At 25.5% G+C, this 20,295-nt stretch overlaps 2 protein-coding genes across 2 annotated transcripts in view; one reads left to right on the top strand and one right to left on the bottom strand.

Annotated features, from left to right (window-relative positions):
• Positions 1–17,926, top strand: part of LOC134831347 (uncharacterized) — a 37,227-nt gene extending 19,301 nt beyond the window's left edge. Inside the window, exons 2-5 of the mRNA XM_063845064.1 lie at positions 8,277–8,461; positions 15,899–16,008; positions 16,647–16,793; positions 16,860–17,926. Coding sequence (XP_063701134.1) covers positions 8,279–8,461; positions 15,899–16,008; positions 16,647–16,793; positions 16,860–17,637 — 1,218 coding nt within the window. The 5' untranslated portion in view covers positions 8,277–8,278 and the 3' untranslated portion in view covers positions 17,638–17,926. The remainder of the gene's footprint in view (positions 1–8,276; positions 8,462–15,898; positions 16,009–16,646; positions 16,794–16,859) is intronic.
• A 1,468-nt stretch (positions 17,927–19,394) lies between these two features.
• On the bottom strand, positions 19,395–20,295 carry LOC134828521 (trypsin-1-like). Its single transcript, XM_063841501.1, has 4 exons — positions 20,271–20,295; positions 20,199–20,219; positions 19,540–20,157; positions 19,395–19,477 (listed from the first exon to the last, which is right to left on the bottom strand). The coding sequence occupies exons 1-4, from the start codon at positions 20,293–20,295 to the stop codon at positions 19,395–19,397; spliced, it is 747 nt and encodes a 248-aa protein (XP_063697571.1).

Genomic DNA, 20,295 nt, shown 5'->3' with positions numbered 1-20,295 from the left:
GTTTAGCAATAAACAAGTGTTATTCATGTCTTTGGCAATGTGCCGATAAAATATCACAAACAAAAGAAAAGACGAATAAATTGCTGTTATCAAAAAGTTTCAAGTACTTTTGATGTTATCTTTTGATATTTTTATTTTCTTAAATATCTTTGCTCTGTGCCAGAAAAAATTTAGGCTTTAAAGAGACAATTTTCTTAAACAAGGTCATGTCAAGGTCATTGGTCCAAAATAATTCTTTTAAAGAACTTTAATAAGTAGTCTCTACATTTTTTCTCGTCGCCACTTGTTGCAATTTTTTCTCACCGCGTATCCGAGAGATATCCGGTGACAATATTTGCAGAAAAAAAGAAGAAAAAAGGCGTAATCAAATATTTGCAGAGAGAAAGATGCTATCGAACTCATCACAGGAAGAGCAAAAAACTTTAATAACATAACAACATAATTTCTTTGAATAGCAGCGTCGTCAGAACGGATATTAGTTGAATAAAAATGCATGTTTCTGCCAGCATTAAGATGCGGCGTCGTCTTGAGTGTTGATACTTGTGACAATGTTGTCTGTTCTTGTTCATTAGTTTTTTTTGTTGTCATTAATGGAGCTTTACTGTTTTTTTATTTCATTTGAATTTTATTTAAAATATTTTTTAAATTTATTTAAAAAAAAAATTAATTTATTTAAAATATTTAAAAAACTAAATTTTAATATATTTTTTTTTTTGAAAAAAATTCAATTCTTAATTAAAAGAATTTTATTTTCAAAATTTATTTTTTTAATTTTAAAAAAATATTTTAAAATTTTTCTTTTAATTTTTTTTAAATTTTATTTTATTTATTTATTTATTTTATTTTATTTTTTTTTTTGAAAAACAACCCATCCTTTATTTATAAGATGTTTTACTTAAAATTATTTTTTTTTTAATTTAAAAAAATAAATATTCAAATTTTTCAACTATTTTTTAAAGTTTTTTATTTTTGAAAAAATTCTAAATTTATTTCTTAAAATTTATAAGATTTTATGTTAAAATATTAATTTTATTAAATTTCAAAAAATATTTAAATTTTTTATTTTTTTTTTAAATACATTTTTTTAAATTCAATTTTTAATTTATGAAATTTTATTTTAAAAAATTATTTTTTGAAAAAATCTAATTTTTTAATTTTAATTTATTATTTTTTTTATTGAGTTACAAAAAAAAATAATTTTTCTATTCCTATTTTTTTAATTTTGAAAAAATAGTTAGGTCTTCTTAATTTATGATTTTATTTTTAAAATTTAATTTCTATTAAATTTCACAAATTTTTATTATTTTCGAAAAAATCCGAAAAGATTTTATTTAAATTTTATTTATATGCATTAATTTAATAATTAATTAAATTTTAATTAATTTTTTAATTTTGAAAAAAATATTTTAAATTTAACTTAATTTTTCAATTTCTTTATTCAAAAGTGATTGATCAAATCATTGCATTTTTTTACACAATTTATCTACAAAGTTATGCAAATCACTCAATCTCAATCCTTTTTCAATCCTTTCTTTTTTGCTCTTTAAACAAACAAACCAGTTTACAGTTACAATATCCTGTGTATTGATAAATAAATAAAAAATTCCCATCACCAATCTCGTTACACATCGTTCACATATAAGGAGAGACATGTTAACCAACAACAAAAACCAGATCAAGGAATGCAACATTCTTCCTGTTTTTTGCCTTTCCTTCGTCGTTCGTTCGTCGATATAATAATCGATATTTCTGTAAACAGACACTTTTATGTAACAAACGATCTGATCAAAGAAGCGCAAATGATCTCTCGGAACATTAAGATATCATTAACTCATGTGATGTTTTTTTACGCTAGAAAAAAGTTTTGTCACGTATGCACGTCTAGTTCTATGGAAGCCGATGCGATACGACGCTAGAGAGATGCATTAATAAAACAATTAACGTTCTGTTGTTCTACATCCGGCACACATGTTACATCTACTCCTTTATTTTTTATTAAAAAATGTCTCTCGCTTCTGTGACGTGCTGTAAGTGTTTTATGTTGTATTAATGGATTAGATTAGACTGTTTTCGGTATTTTTGAGCTGACAAAAGGTTGAAGTTTAAACGAAAAAAATCTGGAATCAATCCAGACAGTTATCTCTTTAAACTTCAACGGAACGATTATTAACAGTTTATTTGTCATTAGTAGAAAAATTAAACCGCTTTGATACAATTGAAGCATAACACTGTATTTCCGTCCTCCTCTGTATGTTACGATGATGAAAGAATGTTCGGCAAAAGTACCTGCATACTTTGTTTGTTGTGATTATTAATCAATTCTCATCCGTTTTTTTTACTTCGACGTCGAGTGGTGACATAAAAAAGAAAAAAAAATTGTCATACAAGGTTGATTTTGTTGTTTAACATATATGGGAATATCCTTTAAAACATGATAAACAAGGCATTTAAAGAATTTTAATTAGTTGGACAAGTTGTTAAGATTGTAGGGACAGTTAAAGGTAATGTCACGTCACATATTGATGACGAAGGGAAATGATTTTAAAGGGCGATAAATTTTTCTTGAAGAAATTTTTTAAAATATTTATAAAATTAGAATTAAAAGTTGAATTGATTAAATTAAAACTTTAAAAATAAAAATAAAATAAAAAATAAAATTAATTAATTAAATAAATAAATATTAATTTAATTTTTAATTAATTAATTTTAATTTTTTAAATAAATTTTTTATATTTGTTTTTTAAATTTTTTAATTTTTTTTAAATTTTTTTTTAAATTAATTATTTTATTTATTTAAATCTTTCAATTTCAACTTTTTTAAATTTTTATTTATTTTTTTTTTAAAAAAAAATTTTTTAATTAATTTTTTTTTTATTTATTTAAATTTTATTTATTAAAAAATAAATAAAAATTAATTAAAAATAAATTGAAACAATGGAGGCAATTAAAAAAAAATTAAAAAGTATACAAAAATATTTTAAAAATAATCAAGAATAAATATAAATTTAGAATGAATATAATGAAAAATGAAGAAATTTCAAAAAATATAACATATTTAATTTTATTCTATAAAAAAAATCATGGACTTACCTCATTTAATTTCAGATGAAAATCAATTTAAATCTCAAAAAATCCACCAAAAAAATCATTTTTTATACCAAAACCTCACCGCTCATGTCCCTTTTTATTATTCCTCGTTGTTTAAATCCATTAAGCACCAAACTAATGGAATGTTCATGTACTTCACATGGGACTCCATCAACGTATTCCATTTCATTTATTCCATAAAAAAATAAAAACCAGAGAGATAAATTTTATTTTCCAATTTTCACCTAAAAAAAAAACCAAAAAAAAAGTCACAATTACAATAAATACACGATGAAATCGCCCAAAACTCGCAATAAAACTTGTCAATGCGATGTTTCTCACATGTTTGTCATTTCATGAAAACATTGCGCAAGGTTTTAATGTTTTTGTTTTTTTTTTGTATTAAAAATAAAAAAAAAAAAAAAAATATAACAAAAGACGAGACAAAAAAGGTTCACATGCGTGTGTGACTCGGATGTGGGTCGAGGAGAGTTTGATCGAAATTGACACGAGCGAATTAAAGTTTATTTCATCTTCCACACGGGCAAGCAAATTTGGGGCTATTCTCCGGAAATTTTTCGGGGGAGAAAATTATAAAGAATAAAAAATTAAAGTTAGTTTGAAAACAGTCAATTTTGAGTCCTTCGAGCTAAATTACAACAATAACGAATATTGTTATGAAGATTATTTTTTTTTCGCTTTGAAGATTTTCACAAACATCAAAAGTGCCTATGAGCAAAATGTTATTAAAAAAGTTTCATGTAAATATTTTTTATGGTCTGTGATTGAAGTTTTCGCGTATTCTTGACGAGTAATTAATATTTTTTGTTTCATGTGAATTTTTTTTTAATTTTCATTTTTTAATAAAAAAAATTAAAATTAAAATTTAATTTAATTTTTTTTTAATTTAATTTAATTTAAAATTAATTTTAATTTAATTAATTTAAAAATTTTTAAAAATTTTAAATTAATTTAAAATTAAATTTTTTTATTAAAAAATGAAAATTAAAAAAAATAATAATTAAAAAATTTAAAAATAAAAAATAAATTAAAAAAAAAATTAAATTAAAATATGAAATTAATAAAATTAGCAATGAAAAAAATACTTAAAATATTTAATAAAGCCGAAAAAAAAATCTCATCACATTTTGTCTGTGATTGAAGTTTTCGTGTTGATTTTTGACGAACAATTATTTTTTTGTTAAATTTTCAACATTTTTCCTTTAATTAATTAAAATTCAATTTTCAACTTCATTAAATTCTGTTTTTACGACAATTTCTTACCTGTTTTTTTTTAATAAATTTTCTTTCTTGTAAGAAAAAATGCCTTAAAGCAGCAACTTTGATTAAATTTTGTCTTCGTTTTGTTTTGGATGAGGAGACAAAAAAAAATATTGTGAAGTGAACTGTCAAAGCGAAACATTATTGATTAAATTTCTGTATAAATTTTGTCCGGATGAAGATCGTTTAACTTTATTAATTTTTTTTTTGCTTGTCAAATTGATCGGAAAACAAAGAGAAAAAAAAACTTTTTGAGTGTTTCAAAGCTGTCAAAAGAGCATGTGCTGCATTTATTCGATAATTTTTTTTAGTGTTTCAACGCATACGGATATCCTCCAGTTGCGAGTGCCTGGCTATTGCCATACAAACCGGAAGCTTGTCCAGCTGCCAATCCTCCGCCATACAAGCCTCCAATATTGGCAGCTTGAGCTCCTCCCGCAGATTGTGCCAACATTGTCGACCAATAATCAGCTCCGGGAATTCCGTAACCGCTTGCGAGAGCTTGACTTCCTCCCGAAGCTTGACCTGCAGCAAGACTTCCGCCATATGGACCTCCCGATGCCAAAGCTTGAGCGTTTCCAGCTGCTTGAGCTGCGGACAAGCCATACCCATAACCGGCTCCGATTGCGGCACTTTGAGCACTTCCTCCGGCTTGAGCGAGCGACGTTCCGTAGTCGTAAACGGGAATTGCTTGAGGGGCGGGAGGCGGGGGTAAAGCATATACGGAAACAGGTCCTGGGGCTCCGGCAATGGCATATGAGGGCCCAGCTACAGCTCCGACAGAGGGAGCTGCGGCAGGAGCAGAAACGGGAACTGCTGGAGGAGGAGGAGCAACGGGAGCAGGAGCAGCAACAGCTGCAGGAGCCTTGAAATGGAAAAATTTGATTTTTTTTTAAAAGTTGATGAATGAAAATATTTACAGCAGCTGCTGGCGATGCATTGCCACTACTTTGTTGCACGACATCACTTTGTGCATTCATATTTTGTGGACGTCCATAAACACCTTGTATCGCCAAAAACGCTACAATTATCAAAATCTTCATTTTCTTGCTCTTAAATTACTCCCGAATTCAACGAATTTTCAATTAATACTCTAACAAAGCCACTCAAGCCACTTGCTTTTATATCACAAATGCAAAATTCAACGTGAAATGCAATTAAACTGCAATAAATATCGAATGATGACATTGGTTCAGCTTATCAAAACCATTCACCACTTGATTAGCTTTGATATTAATTAGAATCCAATTCGACGAAAATTGCTTCAAGTACGACTCTGGTCAATTTCTGATCTTAAGTACAACTTCTCAAGTCAAACTGAAATTCGAGTGAACTAAATTCAAAGGAATTTTTTCTTCAAACAAATGGAAAAAAAGTGTAAAAATACCTTGGAAGGTCATTCAAAGCAAAAATAACACAAAAAAATTTACATAAGCATGGGAACTCGAGACATAAAAAAAGAGACCAGAAGATTAAAAAAAGAAAAAGAACAAAAAAAAAGTAAAAAGAAAGGGAGAAAACTTGTGGAATGTTGTTAATTTTTTATTTGTTTAAACATCGCTTTTGTTGTTCGTACTCTAGTATTCCAGTATTCAACACACAGTCACATGTTTTTTTAGAGCTAATTATTTAGAGACGAGTAGAGTGGTTTTTTGTACTTCATATAGTTAGTAATTTAAAAGGTATATGGAACGATCTTCATAAGAGAGAAAGAAGAAAAAAAAATGTTGAAGAAGTACCAAGGTGAAAAAAGAAGTTTTAAAGCTGAAAATGAATGGTTTTTGAGATGATGAGAGCGCATTTTTTGCTGAAAAAATATACTTAAATCAAATTATAATTTAAGTTTTTTTTGAAAAATTTTTAAAATTTTAACTTTATTTATTTATTTATTATTTATTTTATTTATTTATTTATTTTTTTTTTCGAATAAAATAAAAAAAAATTAAATTAAATTAAATTAAATTTTAATAATTATTTTTAATTTAATTTTCTTTTTTTTTAATTAATTAAATTTTAAATAAAATTTTAAAATTAATAATTAAATTTTAATTGATTTATTTTGTTCAACTTTTAAAAAAAATATAAAATAAAATTTGTAAAATAAATATTGAACAAATTTTTATCAGTTTTGACAAAAAAATAATAAATTTATTAATTTTTATACAAATAAAAAAATTTCATAAATAAATTTAATTCAAATAATAAATGTCAAATTAAATTTATAAAAATTCAAAATATTTTTACAATAAATTTTATTTAATTTAATTGAAATTTTGAAAAAAAAAGTCTGGTTAAATAATTATTTTTTTATAATAATTTTGATTAAGAACAAATTTTGGACAATTCAATGGATTTTTAAAAAATATTAAATAAAAATAATTAATTAAATTAATTAAATAATTAAATTATTAATTATTAAAAAATATTGAATGGAATAAAAAAATTATCAAAAATCACTTTCGGACAGACTCTTTTAAAATGTAAAAATTTCTCATAAAATTGGAAAAAATGCCTTTAAACTCAACCGCAAACAACTAGAAAACTCATATTCATCCATTGTTTCTCACTTTATATAATTTAATTTTCTTTTTTTTTTTAATCATCGTCATCATAAACTAGTAGTTATAAATTCATGACATTCTTTGTGTTGTTATTATTATTTTATATTAATAGTGTAACAAAGTTTTTTTTAATTCCATTCAATTTCGCTGCCTGTCTTTATAATTTTTTCCTTTTGTATTCATCTTTCATTAGTCGCACGGAACTTGCTATTTTTTTTTTTTTTGCTACAACTTCCACATTACATTAAAGCAAAAAAAAAATTGAGATAACCTACTAAGCTCCTTACCTACAATGAACCAGCTGCCAATAAGACACAGCGATACCCACTTGAGATTGAGACAAAAGAGATGGCACTCATGATAATTAAATAAAATAAAGAAATACGATAAAAATAATGACGAAGAAGAAGAAGATGGGTAATTGTTGTTGTTTGTGTTTAACAAAAGGGAAATTATTTCATATTGCCTGAAATTATCATCAGCATGACAAAGGCGAAAAAAAAAATGAAACTTTCGACAACAAATAATAAAAATAATTTGCAACACACTGTGTTATTAAATGACATCAGCAAATTTTTGGGTGTTGCTGCTATTTATTACATTAAAGAAAGAAGTGTCTGGCGAAGCAAAACAAAAAAATTAAATATTAAAAAAAAATATGAAAATAGTAATTTTCGAACGAACGTTTGGTGTTAATTTAAAATGTTTTTTTCGGACCCGTTATGAAGATCTTTGTTCTGATGTGGCACAAAATCGTGTGTTTTTGTGAAATGTTCATGTTTTGTGATGATTGGACGCTTTTATTGACCTGTTGTTGTCATCCTTTCAAAAATCATCAGAAAATCGTGCCACACGCAAAAAAAATTAATTGAGGAAGTGAGTTGAGTAAAAAAAAAAAAAAAATAAATTAAAATAAAAAAAATTTAAAATAATTAAATTATTATATTTTTTAAAAAATTATTTACTTAGGTATTTTAATTTTTTTTAAATTATTTTAATAAAAAAAAAATTAATTTAAAAATTAAATAAAAAAAATAAAATAAAATAAATTTAATTTAAATTTAATAAAAAATTAAATTCAATAAAAAAATAAAAAAAAATTAAAATATATAAAAAAAATAAAATAAATAAAAATATATAAATAAAAATAATATAAAATAAATTTTTTAATGATTAAAATAAAAAAAAAATAAATAAAAATATAAAATTAAAGCGAAATTTTTGTAAAAATTAATGAGAAAAAAAATAAAACATAGGAAAAAAGGATTCTCAACTTTTTTTTCCATCTTTTTATCTAAAAGAAAAAACTTTTAATTAACTCCCCAAATATTTTTTATCTCTTTCCAGACATGCTGAAACACGTGCAAGTCTCTCCCATCCGAAGTCGAGCGGATTCCCTCTCAATTCGTTCGTCCACATCTTGCGCCTCATCATTATGCGGAAGTCCCGAACCCGGATCAGAGCCACCAGAAAGCCTCCGTTCACATTCACGCGCATCCAGTTACTCCAGTTTAAGTGAACCCGTGCCTCAAGTAAGTTTTTTTTCTGATTATCATTAATTTTTTACAACAACACGCGAAGCCCGATGGGCATGTTGTTACAATTATTGTCATCATCATCATCATCCAACGACGCACGAGATAAAGCAACGGCGTCATTCTGGATTCTGGTTACTGTTGCATCCGGCCGGAAAAAGAACTCATTAACTGCGCGCGTGTAAAATAGGGAACAAAAACAGTTTTTTTATCTCTTGATAAAATGCTTCTCTAATGAATTATGCGGATGCATGGTTTTAGCTCTGAAGAGATGAGCATCAGCGACACGATGTAACGGTGATTAATTAAGAATATTGGAATGTCAGAAAACACAAAAACCCGTCTAGAACGGAAGAGGTTGTTAAATTGTCACAAGTGAACGAGTTTAAATAGATTGAATTTGAAATAGTTTTTTTTTGTATTAAATGGGAAGTTAATTGTGAATGGGTTGAACAAATGTGTGAGTTTGACGGTGAATGTCAGATTTTAATTTTTTTATGTTACTTTTTTATTTCAATTATTTTTGTTAATTTTTATTAAAATTTTAAATTATTTTTTTTTATTTTAATTAAAATTATTTGTGGATTATTTATTTATTTTTAATTTTTTTGTTTTTTATTTTATTTATATTATTTTTTATGATATTTAATTTATATATTCTCAAGAATTATTTTAAAATTTTTTTTTAAATTTTTAAAATTTAAATTTAGAAAATTTTAATTTATTTATTTAAATATTTATTGTTTTATTAATTTTTTATTTAATTTTTTTTTCAAAAAAAAATATCTAAAAATTAAAATAAAAATTTATTTAATTAATTGAAAAATAAAAAAAATTATTTAACTAAAAAAATAAAATAATTTAAAAAAATCTAATAAAATCTAATAAAATTTAAAAAAAAACTTTTAAAATAATTCTTGAGAATATATAAATTAAATATCATAAAAAATAAAATTAATAAAATAAAATAAAATACAAAAAAAAAAATTAAAAATAAATAAATAATCCATAATTTTTAAAATAATTTACTGCTCAAAATTAAAATTTTTAAAATATAAAAAAAAATTTTATTAATTTAAAATTTATTTAATTAAAAACAATTTTATTTAAAATTGATATTTAAATTTAATATTCAATTAAATTAATTAAAAAATTGTTGGTTAAAATGACCTTTTTTGCATTTTCTCTATAATTATTTTCTATTTTTTTTCATGTAATGAAATAAAAAACTCACAGATCTGCAAAAAAAATACCACAAACCCCTAATTTACCCGTCAAATGTGCAATCTCGACAAGATGCGACCGTATTTCCCCTTGAATTAAACGCGAACAACATGTCGATCTCATTAATCCGTTCATTCGCACACAAATATTCCCGCAAAAAAAGTCTTTTGCACGCAGCAGCAGCAACTCAGCCTCAAAGAAACAATGAAAAAGTTAATTTTTGCAACAATTACAACCACAACAATTACGTGACGTGTGTGAAAATTTAGCTAGCTCACATAAGTAAATGCAAACAATTGCATTTCTCGGGGCTTCGTAACGAGATGAATTAACGAAAAAAATGGCAAGAAATACCTAAAAGCGTTATTTAATCCGTCTTTGCTGTTTCGAACAAATTAACGACTGTGTCTCTGTTCTCGCTAAACATAATAGTTTATTCTCCGCACAATGACATTCGCATTAAAATAATAACAATAAAATGAGAGAATTACACGAGTGCAAAAAGAACAACACATGAGATCATTCTGTGTGGGAGTCTCTAATTATTCTCTTGAATTCTAGACCGAAACGACGCTAAAAGTGCATTATTACGGTAAAGTGTGAAAGTTTTTCTTTTTTTTTTTTTTTTGCCTTTTTAAAGAAAAAGGATTTTATCCACGAAATTATTATTATTTTCTTTGTTTCGAGTTTTATTTCACGAGAGTTTGCTGCCATTTTTATCCGATAAAGACACAAAACGACACAACTTTTGTCGTTATTGTTCTTCATTAATCCATCCTGTTTTGTTTTCTCAAAGTTTCTACAAAGTTACAACAAAAGACATTTTGACAGCTCGAGGCGTGCGACAAAGAGAGACTAAAGACGGATGTACTAATCTTTCACTTAAGTCAATATATGCGCTTTAATAAGACAATCAAGTCGTTGTAACATTTTTTAATGTTAATTTTATTTATTTAGAGTAACGAGTCCCTTGACCTTTGAACCATTTAAATCTTATTTTTTAATAAAAAATATTTTTTGTTGGTTTATGTATTTTAAATTATTTTTCTCATATTTCTCTCAAAAAAAAAGTTAAAATAAATTTATTTAAAATTAAAAAATAATTTTTTTTAAAAAAAAAATATTTTTTTTTTTTAATTTATTGAAAATTTTATTTTTAAGAATTTATTTTTAAATTTTAAATAAATTTATTTTAACTTTTTTTATAAAATCTTCAAAATATTTTTTAAAATAAAATTTATTTATTATTTTTATTAATTAATTAATTATTTATTTAATACTTTCATAAAATTCATTTTTTCTTTTCTTTTATTTTATTTTTAGTTATTTTTTATTTTATAAAGAAAAGAATAAAATAATTTATTTAATAAAATTATTTTTTTTTATTTTAATTAAATTTTTAATAAAATTTTTCAATAAATTAATATTTTTTCTTTACAAAAAAAAAAATATTCACATACTTGTCACCCAAAAAAAATTATTTCAACTTGATTAATGACCAATCGATTAAAATAATATTGAACAAGAATTTTCCGAAAAAAAATGATATGGGTAATAATTATAATTAATTTTAATCAAAAGGACAGCCTTTTTTTCCAAAAATTTTACAGAAATGCGTCACAAATGAGACAGAAGGAAAAAAACAAATAATCCCACACGCAAACCCAAAATTTGTGGAAAGTTTGATTCATTTGTCGTGATAAAATGGCTTTGATGATGATTAATTACCATAAAGGATTCAAGGTCAAGGGAAATTTATTTATAAAATATTTGAAGCAGCACGTGTCCTTGATTGATAAAAAAAGTCAAAGCAACAAAAATGACAAAAATTTGTTTTAAATAATAATTTAATCTCGTTTAATTAAAAAAATATTTCCACAAATTATCCAAAGGAAAAAAAACATCAAAATAAGATCAAATTACGTTGAACTTGTCCTTTTTTTTCATTGTATGTTCTAGAATGTTCTCAACAGAAAAAAATTTTATGCTCATTTTTATTTTCATTTAAGGAAAATTTCATGCCCCAAAAAACGAAAAAAAACTACCCATTCAAACGGTAATTTAAAAGGGAAATCTTTTCATCAAAAAGTTCATTCACAAGAAAATGTCCAAGAAAATTCTGGTCATGTAAACAATTTTCCGTTTTATCTGATAAAAAAATTTATAAGAGAAATAATTTAATTCATTTTTTGCACGACTTACGAATTTCTCTGAAGTACCTGCTTAAATTGAATCGTTTTTCCCAGATTATTAAAGATTTAGAACGCATCGAAAATAGTTGTAGAACACACAAAGTCACAGGAAATGGAACATAAATTAAATTAGATGTAAAATTATCACTTCCCCTTTTATGTTTTTCTACATTTCTCTTTTTTTTGTGTCTCATTTAATTCAGTTTTTTTTTTGTTTTTGTAATAAATTTCGAGTTCATGACTTTTTAATATCTAGGTAGAAAAATGAAAAGTGTAAAATTTCACGTAAGAGATATTTCCTTCCTTCCTCCTTTTATTTCTTTATGTCGTGCGGTTTTTCTCATTTTGTCTGAAAATTTTTCACTGTGGAACGAAAATGAGTAAAAAATTATTTTTTTAAACTGCTAAAGCTGTTAATTTAACATTGGAAATTATTTTAAATAATTTTTTAAACATTTTAAAAATAAAAAAATTCTCCTCATAAAATTTTAAATTAAAATCTTTTAAGATTTTTAAATAAAAAAAAAAATAAAGTTTAATTTAATTTTTAACATGAAAAACATTTAAAAAAAATTATTAATAATTTTTTTAATAAAATAAAATAACTAATTATTTTTTTTAAATAATTAATTAAAATATTTAATTAATTAATTTAAAAATTAAAAAAAAAATTAATTAATTAAAAAAATAATTTAATTTAATATGAAATTTAATTAAAAATTAAAATAAAAATGAAATTTATAATTTAATTAAAAAATAATTTAATTATAATAATTATTTTTAAAAAATAATTATTTTTCATTAAATATCAAATTAAATTAAAAATTAAAATAATTTAATTATTTTTAAATAAATGAAAAATTTAAAAAAAATTTTAATTTAATTTTTTCAAACGTAAAATTTACGCCTTTTCGCTCCACAAAACACTAAAAATGCATTAAAATTCCGTATATGACTGACAAAAGGATTAAGCATGTTTAAAACTACAAAAAAAAACGAAATGTCAACAGATCACAAGAAAAAAGGAACGATTCAATGTTAAGTATATGTATGTCATGACTGCAGCAAGTACTACAATAGCAATCTATATTTCAATGAAATCGAAAACTTTGCTCTTGTGCATTGATACCCGGAGATAATATGAATATCAAACACCAAGTCAATTCAATTCCATTCTCTCGGGAATTCTTCCTTTATGGATTTTTAATATTATTGCGCTCGCATGTTTCTGCCTTCGTCGTTGTCGTTGTCGTGGCATTAGTGCAGCAGCAGCGCATTTCAATGAAATGCTTTCTAATCCCCTTTCAAGGAAAATGCCGCGCATCCTAAGAGAAAATACAAACAGAAAGTAGTGCAGTTGTTGTGTAGGTACTTATTTTAAGAGCATTTTCTCGTGTCTTAAATTTATTTTAAATTTTCTTGCCACGCAAAAAATGCACAGAAATCGAATCAAAATTCAATTTTCTGCACTTTGTGATAAATTTATCAATTTTTTTTTATTTTATTTTTTGTTCGACCCAATTTTGTACCTCATGAATAATTTAGAGGTAAATTGTGCGAGAAAATGATATCGATTTCGTAAAAATATAGAAAATTTAGAAGGTTTGAGAAAATAACGACCTTCATTAATATAAATTCGGTTAAGATATTGACAAAAGTTAATAAGTTTTAATTGTCTCTCGTTCCATTTTGGTGCGTTTGCCATTAAAAGTTGACTCCTTTGAGAATTTTATTCAAAGAAATTTTAGAGATAAGCATAATAAAGTCATCAGATCCCGAAAACATTGCAAAACAAGCAAAAGTTATGTTAAGTGCTTCTCTTATTTTATTTTTTATCATGTTAAAAAGCACTAAAAGTTATCGCAGTACCTCAAGAGATCACTTCTTGTATCGGATACTGTTGAAAATTTTTTATCTATAAAACAAAAAAACTCTTTTAAAATTTTTTTTTGTGTTTGTTTAAAATCCCTGGACGTCTAGCGATTGTTCGTCGTCACTCACAGAACAAAAGTTGCTCTTGATGTATTTTTACTGTAACAATTTAATTAAAAATTTTTGTTACAATTGTTCGTGAATGTTCACTTCCTCTTCTGAATTGCTCAATTTTCGAATAAAAAACTTTAATTATCACTTTTCTCGTTGAATTAACGACTAATGGCGGAAAGAAGAAGCAAACAAACGGCGATAATCGACTCAAAAACTTATTTAAAGTAAAAAAAAAAATTTTTTTTGAGAAATGTTCTGAAATTGGCGTAATTATGTTTGAATCACGACCCACACGGCGATAATGATCGCCATTAATTAAAATTACTTTTACAACTTCATGAAGGTGAAAGAGTTGTGGAAATGATAAAATATGCGACATTTATTGCGATAATTTCAATTTTGCCTTTTTTTTTATTAATAAATAATAATCGTAACCGTCATTTATCGTTGGCAACCGCTGACGGGATAATGTTTGATGATCATAAATTAAAATGCTTATTTGTTGTCATTTTACTACATTTTTACTACGTATTTGCTAACTATTTATTTATGGAACGATAGAACCAGAGAGAAATTGTAGTTAAATTGTTGGGCGTATGACTGAAGGCATTTTATGTTTATATTTTTGCTTGTTAAACGCGATGAGATAATATTCGTGACAACGTCAATGGAAACTAGGATGATGATTGTTATCGTAAAAAAATGAACAAGTGCAGTTATAAAAAAAAATATGATGAGTGATGATGTTTAAGGATGATTGGATGACTTTTTATCGTTAAAACATTTTTTTTGCTAGATTTTTTTTAAAGATTAAAAGCTACATTAAAAAAAAGATCAAATTAGATCACACAAGATCTCTTAGATCAGGTTAGATCTCGTGTTTTTATGGAAGCCATCTTGATATAAAATGATCTGATGTGATCTAATTTAGATCTTCAAAAATTTAGATCAGATTTTGACTCAAACTTGAGTTGATCTAAAACGATCAGCTGATCACATAGATCTATCGGATCTACTCTGATCAGCTGATCGTTTTAGATCAAAAATCGAATATCAGATTTTTTTTTATATTTTTCATGATCTTGAATGATCTTAAGGAATAATATAAAAAAAATCTGATTTGGTTAAAAAATATATCATGAAGGAAGCCATTTTGTTTTTCTTTCTGACGTTTTAAAATGTCAAAAAATTAACGATCTTAAGATCTTTTCTGTCAAGATCACAAGATCATTTTTTGACATTTTAAAACCTTAAAAAGAAAAACAAAATGGCGTCCTTCATGATTTTTTTTTACAATTAAGAAGAAGAAACTATTTTTCTTTTATGAATAAGAAAATTAACAAATTACGTTCATTGTTAACATTTTCCGCTGCAAGGAATTTTTATTATTCAATCGACCCACAGATGTTCGCCGCAGAAAATTTTCTAACCTCAAAAACATTTTATTGTTTATTTTTTTCACTGTTGACCTGATTTTCTGTTCTTCCACATTTAAACATAAAATAATAATTTAAAAGCACTGAAGAATGAGAAAATTCCAAATGAAAAGGAACAATAACATCTTCTTCTTCTTCTATCCTTTTTATTTATTAAAGCACAAAAAAATCGTGAAAGAAAAAGTTTTAAAATAAAGTTTTGCGATCATTACAATATCATTATTCTATTCTTTTCTATTATTATAATATTGGCGAAAGAGATAGTCCAACTTTATTTTTATTTTTATAAATATTTAAAAGAAAACATTTTTCTATCATCTTGTTAGTTTATATCCGTACACGTGCCAAAAAAAATGGGATAAAAACAGAAAGGAAAAAAAATTCTGCCAATTTCGATTAAATTTAAAAAGGAAAATTTTATCTCTTTTCATAAACAAACAAAAGTTGCCCGTTAGGATGAAAATTTTGGTCGTAATTTAATCTATTATCTGGATCATGACGCAATTTAATGCTTTGTTTGTCGATTCATTAAACGCCATTTAGATAGGTTGACATCTAATTTTAATATTTTTCTTTTCTTTTCTTTTTCTTTGCAGACAACACTCAAGATTTACACAGCTTGTTTGCGACAGGACATTGAATACAAAACACTTGGCGTTTCGTGGGACACCACGAGTCGGGAAGTTGTACAACAAGTTCTCAGAAGGTTTGTTTATTTTTATTTCTATTGTTTTTTATTGCGCGAAAATATTTCTCGGGAAATTTATGATAAAATTTTTTTTTAATGGGCTGCAAAATCAAGATTTTAACTTAAAAAAAAAATTAATTAAATATTGAGACTTTAGGCTAAAAAAAATATAAAATAACCTTTTTTTAATAAATCGAAATTAGTTAAAAAAAAATTTTACAGAATAATTTTTTTTAATTTTTAAATTAAATAGTTAAAAAAATTAAAATAATTTAATTAAATTTAATTTAAATTAATTTAATTAATTTTAATTTTAATTAATTAATAAATAATTAATATTTTAAAAAATTTTAAATAATTAAGATAAAAAATTTAATTAAAAAATTTAAAAAATAATAATTAATTTTAATTACTTTAATTTAATTAAATTTAATTAATTTTAATTAATTTTAAATTTAAATTAAATTAAATTAAAATTAAATTAAATTTAAATCAAAATTAAAATTTTAATTAAATTAAATAAATAAATTAAAAAAATAAATAAATTTAAAAAAAATCAAATTAAATTTATTTTAATTTTTTACTTAAAATTTTTTTTAATTCTGACCTCTTTAAAAGATTTTTATTAATTTTAATGATTTTTATTTTTATTTTAGATGCAAAATGAAGCACCGTGACCCTCGTCTCTTTTATTTATCAATGGAAATAACTGTAAGACGACCAGCGGTGAAGACTTTATTAATTCTTGACGACAGTGCGAGACCAGCTTTGTTACAAGCGTGTCATCCAAAGGGTGATTCAAGGTACTTTTTCACTTTTAATCAAATTTTCCAACATTTTTCTAAAAAAATTTTTTCATTTTTTTCCAGATTTTGTTTAAAAATGAAACCCGGCGGTCTAATTCGCGTTCACACATCTGCCCTTCAACCCACGTCGCAATACAAAAGTTTACTAATTTCCGAAGAAACATCCGCCGACGAGCTACTCAGTCTTTTGTTGTCATGCTACAATCTTCTGGAGCCCGTCGAATACTATTCCCTGTATGAAGTTTGCACCGGTCAAGAATATCAACGGAAATTGCACCCGGATGACTTGCCACTTCGCGCTCAAACGCAACGGCAACAACGCGGCGAAGTTTGTCACTTTCTCGTGCGAAAAAATCCCAATTTATCGAGACCGCTCGTGCGAAAGCAACTTCTCACCACGGATATCGACGCTGCCAGCACAAATAACAACAACAACAACACTCTCACCAAATCCGATAAGCTGTCGGGATGCACGACGTGCGACACCACACCCGTCGAATCGCGCGACCAAAATACCCTCACCAAAAAAGTGACGCCCGATAATGCGCGGAAAAGTTTTTTGCGGCAATTTTTCTGCAACAAATGCCAAAATTCACTCAGTAATAATGCCGCAAGTTGCGATTTTTGTCGCAGCAAGAAGCCCAGTAGTGCGGTGTATAATCCCGTTTACAACATCCGCGAAATCCCGAAACACAATTTTTCCTCGCTCGGTATCGACAAGAAGCTCATGGAAGCGGCGACACCGATCCGATATGGAAATAACGCGAAAAACGTTCAAGAGTCCAAAGAACAAGTTAACACGAATCCGAGCAAGGGATTCGGAAATTTTGTTTACATTTAAAAACTTTTTTTTGCACGAGGAGGACATTGTCCGATTATTTTCAGTCATTACGAGTTTGTGGATTTTTTTTTTCGTAAATCACAATCGTCACTACTAAAAATGTTAGATTTTAAGGAAAGAAAATTTTGCAAAGATATCTTAATAATTTATGAATTTTACTATTATTTTAAATTGCGTACGTTTTATATTTTAAATATTTTTTTTATTATATATATTTATGAGTTTTAAGGCAGAAATTATGCAAAATTTTATGACAACAAGAAATATACCAAAAATATTATAATTGTTAGGATGAAAGATTTTTAAATTTAAATAAAGAAAATGAATGAATATATTATAAAAAGTAATTAAAAATGGATTTTTGCTTTTTTTTTGTCTATTTTCTCTGTGGGATTATTTGTAAAGCTGCAGATAATTGCGAAAAAGGTGAGTTTGTTTGCACAAAAGAAATAAATACATATTTGCATAAAAATACAGATGGAGGTAAAAAAAAATAAATAGAAAGAAAAATAAATAATAATTGGTAAGTTAAAAAAAATAATGAACTGAGGAATATTTTATTTTAGAATTAATTTTATAGAATAAATATAAGAAAAAAAATCTGTTTCTCTGAATTATCTGAAAAAAAAATTTTTTTCAACAATTTTTTCTAAATTAGGTATTTTTTTTATCAATTAGGCAGCTCCAAATTTTTTTTTAACTTTTTGTCCCATGCCCCATTTCAAAAGCCGAAAATCCAATGGGGCAAAATAAAAAAAAAAAGTTAAAAATTTTGTCAAAAATGACCGTTTTTTTGGCATATTTTTATGATTTTACAAGAAATTTTCAAATAAATATTTAAATTTTTTAACCTTTTTGTATTGAACATGATATTTTATCAAGATTTTTTTTTCTTTAGAAAAATATTTTTTCAAAAATTAGTGAAATGATGTTTTCAAAATTTTTAAAAATTTCGTATGGAAAAATTTATGGAAAGTTTCGAAAGTAAAGCGCATAAGATTCATCACATTTTATCTGATATACGTTATAAAATGTATAAATGACTGAATTTTTCATCCCAGTGCATATTTTAACTTTTTAAATTATTATACACTCGATATTTACCCCAGTTGACATTTTAATATATTTGTCCCAATGCAAATTTGAGATTTTTGACCCCAAAGGCCATTAAAAAAATTTACCCAATGCGCATTAAAAACCTTCATCAGTTTGTCCCATTTGACATTTTAATTTAATTGGCCCAATGCATATTCATAATTCTTGACCCAACTCATAATTGAAAATTTTAAACCAAAACACATAAGAAAAAATTACAGCCCAGTTGACATTTTGATTTTTTTTACCCCAATTCACATTAAATAGCAATTTTGCTATAAAGCAGTTTCGTTAAATGGTAGATTTAAAAACTTAGTTCCAATGCACAATCGAAAATTTCGATCCAATGTACAATCTGAATTTTTTATATGATAAAAAGGATAAAAATTATCAGATAAGTCTTTAACTCAAACGCTTTAATTCACAATTTAATTTTTGCCCCAATGCAAATTATAAAATTTTGGCCTAAGGCATAATCTGAAAATTTACCCCAATGCAAAATCGTAACGATCAAAACAAATTTAAAGACAAAAATCATTGAAATTTCAATAAAAAAGCATACAAATAGTTAAAATTATTATCAGCTCTACTAACTTTAATACATATTGTGCTGATATTTCATTACAAAAGAATAATATGACTTTTCAGGAACGCCATCCTTATCATGTAGATAATTTCCCGTTAATCCAATCAACATATGCAGATACTTTTACCAATACTCCTGGGCCATTACTTGTACATGGAGCTTAAAGAGCAAAAATTTATCGTCAAAAAAAATTTTTTTAATTCAAATTATTTTTTTCTTACTAAATCCATGAGCCACAATCCCAACAATCGTATTATCTTGTACTAATGGACCGCCACTGTCTCCAAAACATTGTCCTTTATTATAATCTCCCGCGCAAATATGTCCAGTTCCATTAAAGTATTCCTGGTACAAAAACTTACAATACATTTGACTCATAATTGGAAGCAGAGCTTTTTGCAAAATAGAAGGATAACTTTGTTCACTTGTGTTCGATGTCGATCCCCATCCAAACAACATTGCATATCCGAATGGTTCTGAATCTTTCACGGGCAATTGAACTGGCTTAACATACTGATCAGCTATGACTCCAAATATTGGAATATATATTTCGAAAATTAATGGAAAAGTTAACTTAACAAGCCCAATATCATTAAAATAAGGGAAATTCCGATCGTAATTTTCGTGAATGTGACAAAGAGAAACCTCACGAACTCTTTCACTGAGATGCAAGATTGTTTGATCGTGTTCTCCAGCAACTACCAGTAACGATGGACAATCATCTAGACAATGGGCGGCAGTTACAATATAATTGGAGGATACTATTGTACCGCCGCATATGAGTTCAAAAAACAAACTTGTGATGGCAACAATAAAGGGACATTCACTGAAAGTAACTTCTATAAAAAAAAAATTAAAAAAAAATTTTTTTTTTACTTACCCTCGCGTCGCATCAGAACCACTAAAAAAATAATTTAAAAAAACTGGAAAAATTTTTAAAAAATTTTCTTACCCAACAACACGTTGCCTGGGAACAT

Source organism: Culicoides brevitarsis, chromosome 2 (genome assembly GCF_036172545.1).
Source record: "Culicoides brevitarsis isolate CSIRO-B50_1 chromosome 2, AGI_CSIRO_Cbre_v1, whole genome shotgun sequence".
In the NCBI taxonomy this organism is placed as follows: Eukaryota; Metazoa; Arthropoda; class Insecta; order Diptera; family Ceratopogonidae; genus Culicoides; species Culicoides brevitarsis.
Note: the sequence above shows the minus strand (reverse complement) of the source record. Positions and strands in the feature narration are given on the sequence as shown.

What these genes read in the sequence shown, in the direction of transcription:
- LOC134828521 (XM_063841501.1), bottom strand. Translation starts at nt 20,295, where the DNA reads ATGTTCCCAGGCAACGTGTTGTTGG. An exon ending in CCCAGGCAACGTGTTGTTGG is followed by an intron (nt 20,220 to 20,270) that starts GTAAGAAAATTT and finishes TTATTTTTTTAG; the next exon opens with TGGTTCTGATGCGACGCGAG. An exon ending in GATTGTGGCTCATGGATTTA is followed by an intron (nt 19,478 to 19,539) that starts GTAAGAAAAAAA and finishes TTGCTCTTTAAG; the next exon opens with CTCCATGTACAAGTAATGGC.